Raw genomic sequence first — 9,448 nt, 5'->3', positions numbered from 1 at the left:
CTGCCTTGGTGGGAATCGGCCGGTGTGATAATAAATAAAATAATAAATGATACTTGCCAAAATTTGGCAGTCTGTTTAAATGCTGGTTCACACTATTTGTCCCCACTGTTTGTTTATACCATTTTGTTTGCAATATGCAGCACTGTAAATGTCAATAACTATAATAAGCATCTAAACTTGTTTCTGTGTACCAGTACAAAAAAGCAATCTAAATTTGTTTATATGCACACGTACCAGTCTCTGCTATTATATGTGTACTTCTTATTTGTATTTTTAAACAAGTTAATCATCAAAACAAAAACCTAGCATGTTTCAAAGAAATAAACCTGTTTATTAAGACTGGGTGAAAATATCCTATTTTTGATACTTTCTCAGACTTTTTTTTTTTAACATGTTGGCCATCTCCCATTGAGGCAGGGTGACCCAAAAAACACTTTCACCCTCATTCACACATAATCACTGTCTTTGCAGAGGTGCCCAGACATGACGGTTCAGATGTCACTCCAAACAGTAAATATCCTATATCCCTCCTTTAAAGTGCAGGCATTGTATTTTCCACCTCCAGGATTCAAGCCCAGCTAACCGGTTTCCTGAATCCCTTCACAAAATATTACCCTGCTCACACTCCAACAGCTTATCACGCCCCAAAAAACCAATCTCCATTCACTCCTACCACGCCCACACATGCCTTCTGTACGTCCAAGCCCCTTGCACACAAAACTTCTTTCAGCCCCTCCCTCCATCGTGTACATAATTATAGCTAATAAAAAGCATTAAACTTCATGTCTTAATGTTGGTGAATGTGATAAGGAAAGAAGCAAAAAAGTGTTTAGAAGAGTAAGTGTAAGATGTGGTGAAAAATGGCGAGGATAAATAGGTTACCATAGCAACTTCTGATATAATAAAAATACAAGTTAACTGGGAAGATCTTACTTAGTACTGTCCAGATATAATGAAGCACTTCATTGTTATTGGACCTTTTTTTTTTTACATTCACAATTAACAAAACCTGGTTTTTTTTAATTATTATAAACATCAAAAAGTATTTTAACTAGTTGAACAATACTCTTAGTATTAAATTCTGTATTCTTTTTTTTAAATGTGTACATATTATGATAGGTCAAAATTAATAAAGAATACCTTAACTGTCTCAAAATCATTTTCTCACATTCTTATATCTAGAATTTTTAACAACCAACCATAAAACAATATCTAGAAATTTTAACAATTAACCATAAAACAAACAAACAAAAAAAGCTTATCACCTTTTTGCAATCATCTTCAAATTATAAGAGATAAAATAAAAATGAGTGAATACATTAAAGTATACAACTGAAAATAATTGCTTACAACATACTGTAGATTCACTTTCATAAGGGCAGTGGTTGCTCTCATCATCTATGATTATAGTTCAAACCACAAGCACCAGTGACTTCAACTGCACTGAATGAGAAGTCAAGGCAATATCAAGGTCAACCAAGCTGGTTGTGAGACAAAGCTAATACTACAACAAACCACTTTGCCTGCAGCTATTCTATGGTGATTAATCATAAAAATCTTTATAAAGTGCAATTCTGCAGCAAAACTTTATATAGACAAAAATACATAAAGGATTAGGATAATGAGAGCTTCATTAATCCCAGTTTTCAAGTGAAAAAAAATATTTAAGGAGACGAAAATGACTTTGCAGATGTAAATCGAGTAATCATGTCAAAGGCCCACTGTGGCTGGTCATGTGGAACCATATGTCCAGCATTGCGAACCATGACTTGAGCAAAGCCTGGAACCTCTCTCACATAACCAGCCACACTGTCACCTACACGCCATATGGAACGTGGTGACTGTTGAAACTGTGCAGCATTCTTCCACTTCAAGGAGGAGACGAAGTTCTCCGTAAGTGTATACGCGATGATCACATCCAGTTGGCCATTGTATATCAACACACTGTAGTTATTCATCAACTATGGAGAGGAATGACCACATAGTTTAACTATTAATGGGCATATTAAAATAGTATTTATTAGGCATGCTTTTCCTTGAAAGAATAATTTTTGGTGAGCATTTTATTAATAACTGTTTTTGAGATTATCACTAGCTAATGTTGGTATGCAAGATTCTGTATATACTTCGTAGCAAATTGTATAAATACATATTCTTAAAGATGGACTGTGACTTACAATATTTTTACGCTGCATTTCACTAGCATAATAAATTGCAACAGTTGTAAATGGATGTGTACCCAGGTATTAGGGTCATTAAATTACAGCTGCTAAATTATATCTTCGGCCAGGTCTCTGTTAACATTTATGAATGTGTATAATGATGGCTCATTTTAACAATGTGAATTAATCTACATTTTCATACCCTCAAGTGGAGAAGGGTTTTACATTATTTTCAGAACACTCATAACTTCAAATGGCCTTAGCTTTCTCCTTCACCTGCCCTGACTTCTGGCTTACACGATTCTCTCTCAGTACTGAATAATAATAGTCCAGGATAGACTTAAACATGGTCTAAAGATTTATGTCCAACTGGTGAGTTAGCTGTGAATGCATACAATTTCATATGAGACTGGAAGTAGAGACAATAAAACAAAAGTTTATGAATCCATAAATAAAATATAAAACGTACCTCTTCAATCCAAGGTTTCACACTCTGCATAATATCTTCTAAGAGATATGTCTCAACCTCTGAGCCATCGTTGAACGTCAAGTTTCCAACGTGGATCTCTTTACGTACATTGGTCTTGTTGATAAATGGTGTCCAATACTGCATATCCTGCACACAAAATTTTTTATTTGCAATATGTATTAGGCCAGCTCCACAGCATGCACCATCACTTAACCAAGCATGTTAAAATTCATGTATCAACCTACTACATAAATGATTAAAGTTTGTTAAACTACTACTGTAGATAATAAATTATTAATTCCTCACCTTTTCATACTATGTCTTCACTTGTTTTATTAATATAAATGGTAAGCCATGTAATCTCTTTCCTCCCTTTTCTTTTTACCTTAATCAACAATAAAGATCATTTATATAGAAAACTGGCTGGCTTTGTCTTTGGCAGAGAATAAGTTTTTTCCATTTACACTAAAGCGAGTAACCCTGAAAAAATTTCCTTGACATTACTTCCACTACTTACTTACTTACTTGCACTACCTCTGGCCTTTTCCTTCTTGCAACATTCACCACCCATGCTTCACTCCCATATAAGAGCATTGGTACCACCGTACTCTCATACACTGCCCTCTTTGCTTCCATGGATAACATTCTTTGTTTCCACAGACTCTTCAGTCATCAAGCTATGGTTCACATCATCTTTCACAAGCCCATCTGCTGACAAGTCTACTCCCAAATATCTGAACACATTCATTTCCTCCATACTCCCTCTCTCCAATCTGATGTTCAATCTTTCAATACCTATATTTTTTGTTATCCTTATTACCCTGCTTTTACATACCCTCCCAAATTTGTCCACCAACCTCTCGAACTTCTCTTTAGAATCTCCCAAAAACAGTGTCATCAGCAAAAAGCAACTGTGACAACTCCCACTTTGTGTTAGATTCTTAATCTTTTAATCCCATACCTCTTCCCAACACTCATGCATTCACTTCTCTTACAAACCCATCTAAAAATATACTGAGTAACCATGGTGACATCACACATCCTGTCTAAGGGCTACTTTTAATGGGAAATAATCTCCTACTCTCCTACATACTCTAACTTGAGCCTCACTATCCTCATAAAAACTCTTCACTGCTTTCAGTAACCTACCACCTATTCCATACACTTGCAACATCTGCCACACTGCAAGGTGATGAGAGTAACACAGCAGTTAGGCAAGAAAATACTAGATATCAGATTGGTGGGAGTGAATATGAAGGAAGTTAATCCATTTACAGTCTACCTCCACTTGATGTAGATAGGGACTGTAAGAATGGTTTATTAAGTGAAAAATACAATAAATGAATCTGATTTTCCTATGAGAGCAATGACTCACCTCAGGTTGTCCATCAGCAATGTAGTTATAGTAGTTAGTAAGTCCAGTTACATTGGTGAAGTATGATGGGTATCCTGTTTTGTCTCCATTCAAGAGGTTATCAAATACCTGAGAGGAAAAAAAGGAAAATTATCATACTGTATCAAAAAAGGAAAAGGAAACTTGCTCAGTTCATTACTGATAAAAATTATTATTTTTTTTCCAACAAGTTGGCCATCTCCCACTGAGGCAGGGTGACCCAAAAAGAAAGAAAATCCCCAAAAAGACAATACTTTCATCATCATTCAACACTTTCACCTCACTCATACATAATCAGTGTCTTTGCAGAGGTACTCAGATACAACAGTTTAGAAACATATATAAAGATATATAACATATCCCTCCAAACTGCCAATCCCAAACCCCTCCTTTAAAGTGCAGGCATTGTACTTCCCATTTCCAGGACTCAAGTCCGACTATATGAAAATAACCGGTTTCCCTGAATCCCTTCACTAAATATTACCCTGCTCATGCTCCAACAGCTTGTCAGGTCACAAAAACCATTTTGTCTCCATTCACTCCTATCTAACACGTTCACCCACGCTTGCTGGAAGTCCAAACCAATCGTCCACAAAACCTCCTTTACCCCCTCCCTCCAACCTTTTCGAGGACAACCCCTACCCCACCTTCCTTCCCCTACAGATTTATATGCTCTCCATGTCATTCTACTTTGATCCATTCTCTTTAAATTACAAAACCACCTCAACAACCCCTCTTCAGCCCTCTTGACTAATACTTTTATTAACTCCACACCTTCTCCTAATTTCCACACTTCAAATTCTCTACATGATATTTACACCACACATTGCCCTTAGACAGGACATCTCCACTGCCTCCAACCGCCTTCTCACTGCAGCATTTACAACCCAAGCTTCACACCCATATAAGAGTTTTGGTATCACTTTACTTTCATACATTCTCTTCTTTGCCTCCATAGATAATGTTTTTTGTCTCCACATATACCTCAATGCACCACTCACCTTTTTTCCTTCATCATTTTTATGGTTAACCTCATCCTTCATAAAACCATCCACTGACACATCAACTCCCAAATATCTAAAAACATTCACTTCTTCCATACTCCCTCTCCCCAATGTGATATCTTCTACCTTTATACACCCTCCCAAACTTGTCCATTAACCAACCTTTGCAACTTTTCTTTGGAATCTCCCATAAGCACAGTATCATCAGCAAAAAGTAACTGTCAACTCCCATTTTGTACTTAATTCCCCATAATTTAATCCCACCCCTCCCCCCAACACCCTAGCATTTACCTCCTTCACAACCCCATCTATAAATATATTAAACAACCATGGAGACATTAGACATCCCTGTCTAAAACCTACTTTTACCAGGAAGTAATCTCCCTCTCTCCTACACACCCTAACCTGAGCCTCACTATCCTCATAAAACTTTACAGCATTTAGTAACTTACTACCTATTCCATACACTTGCAACTTCTGCCACATTGTTCCCCTATCCACTCCATCATATGCCTTTTCTAAATCAATAAATGCAATGGAAATTTCGCAACCTTTACCTAAATACTGTTCACATATATGCTTCAATGTAAACACTTGATCTACACATCTGCTACCCACTCTAAAGTCTCCTTGCTCATCTGCAATCTTACTCTCTGTCTTACCTTTAATTCTCTCAATAATAACCCTACCATACACTTTTCCTGGTATACTTAGTAAACTTATTCCCCTGTAATATTTACAATCTCTTTTGTGCCCCTTCCCTTTATATAAAGGAACTATACATGCTCTCTGCCAATCCCTAGGTACCTTCCACTCTTTCATACATTAAAGAAAAATGCCAACCACTCCAACACTGTATCACCCCCTGCTTTTAACATCTCTGTCATGATCCTGTCAGTTCCAGCTGCTTTACCCCTTTTCATTCTACATAATGCCTCGCGCACCTCCCCCACACTCACAACTCACTCCTACAAGATGTTATTCCTCCTTGCCCTACACATGAAATCACAGCTTCCCTTTCTTCATCAACATTTAACAATGCTCAAAATATTCCCTTTAATAACTCTCCTCTTATACTTTTAACTATCAAATCCATTCGTTCCCTAGGCTTCCTCAACCTATTAATCTCACTCCAAAACTTTCTCTTATTCTCAACAAAATTTGTTGATAGAATCTCACCCACTCTCTCATTTGCTCTCCTTTTACATTCTTTCACCACTCTCTTAACTTCTCCTCTCCATATGCTCCTCCCTCTTTGCATTACTTCTACTTAGTAAAAACTTCTCATATGCTAACTTTTTCTCTCTCTTACTACTATTTTTACATCATTCCACCAATCGCTCCTCTTCCCTCCCACACCCACTTTCCTGTAACCACAAACTTCTGCTGAGCACTCTAACATTACATTCTTAAACCTACCCCATACATTTTCAACCCCATTGCCTAGACTCTCACTAGCCCATCTATCCTCCAACAGCTGTTTATATCTTACCCTAACTGCCTCCTCCTTAAGCTTATAAACCTTCACCTCTCTCTTACCCGTTTTAAATATTAAGAATGAAGTACATAGACGTTCTGCACTGCAGTGGTTATACAGAAATTATATGCACCCCAAAAGCCCTGGCACACCTCACACATGTGATAGAACGTAACTATAAAGCTAATTAGAGCATTTGCCATGAAAAATATAAACTACAGATACTAGATTTTCAATGGTAATAAATTATGTATCATTTATTAACATCCTCTTACTCTTTCATGGATATCTTAATTTTTCAAAAATAATATGATTTTTGGGGCCTGATGAGCTGTTGGAGCAGGGCCGTAGAGTCAGAAGCAATTCTTGGGTTACTGGAGTCGGAGTCGTTAAAATGTAATTAAAGGAGTTACAAGTGCCATAAATAAAGGAGTTGGAGTCGAAGGTTTTATGTGCCGATGCCACAGCCCTGTGTTGGAGTGTGAGCAGTGCAACATTCTGTGAAGGGATTCAGGGAAAACAGTTAACTGGAGGTGAGAAGCACAGTGTCTACACTCCAACGGAGGGATTTGAGATATTTGCTGTTTAGAGTGACTTCTCAACTGTCGTATCTGTGTGAGTCTGTTAAGACAGTGATAGTATGAATGATGGTGAGTGTCTTTTGTTTCAAGTCATCCTGCATTGGCGGGAGACGGCTAGTGTGTTAAAAAAATACGATTTATTTCTGAATGATACACTTTTAACACAAGTAAGCTATGAAAAGTAAAATTATAAGCACATAAGTGCACAAGGTTGAATCTATTGGAAAGATAATGTTACAAATACCGAACCCCAAGACTATCAGTATTAACTAGTTAAATGTTTTGAATGAAGTCCATCTTGCACACACACATTATATTGCAACCAGTTTGTAAAGATGAAAAACAAAGGGAAGGAAAAACCTTAAAATACCAATTTACAGAGATATGGGCCTAACCAAACAGGTGAATACAGAAAAAAAATTACCTGAAAGGCCTTAAGCCACTCCTGTTGATTGATGTAAGAGACTGTCAATGCACTCTGTTGCTTGAAGTATTTTAGGTCAATCTCATCAATCAAACCAATAAAATAGAGGAAGTCTCCATAATCCACCATAGAAATTGGATCACATAAACCATCTCCTATTGCAAATCCTGTGTGACAAGATATAAATACTTTTATATTAAAACAATAAAGCTTTGTTAACCACCATTTTCTACACATCCAGCATAAAATATAAACATTAATGAGATTTAAGATCAGTGGATAATGTTTACTGAGCACTCTTATTTAAGGATCTCTTACTGTTCGATGGAGTTACTTAGCATTACCACCATCAAGAAACTTGCCTTGAGGGGACACTCCTCCCTCCCTCCCTCCTCCAAATATGGAGCTTGCTTCCAATGACTTTGCTTAAATTCTGTAAAACACTTACACTGAAGACATGTTACCTAATATCCATCTGACTTATCTTAGTAATTTCAAACCATGCTGCCTTTATTTGTTGTTTTGTTTTTCTCTGACACAGCACTTAACTGGTAATCTTGCAGATACTGGAGTCCCAAGTTAGCACTGCATATACCAGTACACTAGCTGGTCTTACCTTTCTGCACATCATTTTGCATGCCTCTTTGTTCAAATTTCTCAAGGATATTCTTATATTTGTCTGCCTAGTGCAAGAACTTTTTTTTTTAGTGTGATGGTTACCCTTAGATAATTCCTTTTTTCTTTTATCTCAGGATTCATTTTTAATAGCCACATATTAAACCATTTTCCCCTAGCATGTTGCAGTTTCCCTACATCCTTATTCTCTTCAGTAGTTTTGCAATATCTCCAAACACTAACTTGGAGTCTAATTTCCTTATGTAGACTAACAGAATGAGCTAAAAAACTGAATTGTGCGACTCTACTTGTTACTTCACTCCATCATGACACCATCTTCCTCACTGTAATACCACTCTCGGTTAAATATTCTCTTACCCATTACTCGGTCACTCCAGTAAATATTTATACAAGAAAAAATATTTAGTAAGTGAAAAACATTTTCCTGAAATAATAGAACAGTTACTTTGTCACATACCTTTCAGGTTTATCTTCAATTCTGCTGCAGGATTCAACTTGTGGATGGTGTATGCCAAGGCTGGAACATACTTCCCTGAAAAGATAAAACTGCAAATTAGCTATAACATTTGAAATCTATTTTAAATTGTACCTTTACAGAAAATACTGTACTTTCTACAGATTTTTTTCCATTTTCTTCATACTTATAGCTGTGTTTTTACATTGTTCTTTTTGTCCTACTTTTCCCACTCATATTGAATGAGAAAAATCATAAATTTATTCAAATGTGCCTAATTGCAGACAATGGCAAGTTCCTGACAGGTGGTAAAAAGACAACTGCAGTGAAATCTTTTCCTTGTATGTTTCATCTAACGTGTGAGCTTTTTCAAGTGTAGCACAGGAGTGCCCCGCTTTAAGGCGATTCGCTAATACAGACATTTCAGGGTACGTATCCCCAAAAATTCATTTATATGGCTCCTGATTCACTATGTGTCTGTGCGCCACCTGTCCACCCTCAGTTTGTTTATATTCTCTGTGAGCTTTGCATTTCTCTTGATTGTGTCTTGAAACTTTCCAAAGTCTCAGGTGTTTTAAAGTTACTGCATATTTTATACACATTCTTTTTTTGTTACAATCACATCTAAGAGTAGTTGTGATAAAAAGAGGAGTCATAAGGTTCTTGCTTAAAGGGCAAAGCTAGAAATGATTAAACTCAGTGATCAAGGTTATGACTATGGCTGAGACAGTACTACTGATAATTGTACTTTTGTGTACCTGTACCTAAATAACCCTTATAGGTTTAGAGCTTAGTTATGATTATAATAATAGCAATAATAATTTACCTAAATAAACTTACTGTGCTGG

The 9,448-nt window shown here is 36.6% G+C and overlaps 1 protein-coding gene across 5 annotated transcripts in view; it reads right to left on the bottom strand.

Annotated features, from left to right (window-relative positions):
• Nucleotides 1-307: 307 nt before the first annotated feature.
• LOC128693914 (probable serine carboxypeptidase CPVL) overlaps nt 308-9,448 on the bottom strand; it is a 41,521-nt gene continuing 32,380 nt past the window's right edge. For all 5 annotated transcript variants that reach the window (XM_053783805.2, XM_053783802.2, XM_053783804.2 and 2 more), the window contains 5 exons: nt 8,604-8,678; nt 7,511-7,677; nt 4,007-4,114; nt 2,632-2,778; nt 308-1,961 (listed from right to left, as the gene is read on the bottom strand). In XM_053783805.2, the coding sequence (XP_053639780.2) occupies nt 1,665-1,961; nt 2,632-2,778; nt 4,007-4,114; nt 7,511-7,677; nt 8,604-8,678 (794 nt within the window). In that variant the 3' untranslated portion in view covers nt 308-1,664. The remainder of the gene's footprint in view (nt 1,962-2,631; nt 2,779-4,006; nt 4,115-7,510; nt 7,678-8,603; nt 8,679-9,448) is intronic.

The sequence above is a fragment of the Cherax quadricarinatus genome, chromosome 33, assembly GCF_038502225.1.
Source record: "Cherax quadricarinatus isolate ZL_2023a chromosome 33, ASM3850222v1, whole genome shotgun sequence".
Lineage (NCBI taxonomy): Eukaryota > Metazoa > Arthropoda > Malacostraca > Decapoda > Parastacidae > Cherax > Cherax quadricarinatus.
This window is presented reverse-complemented; position numbering and strand designations above follow the sequence as displayed.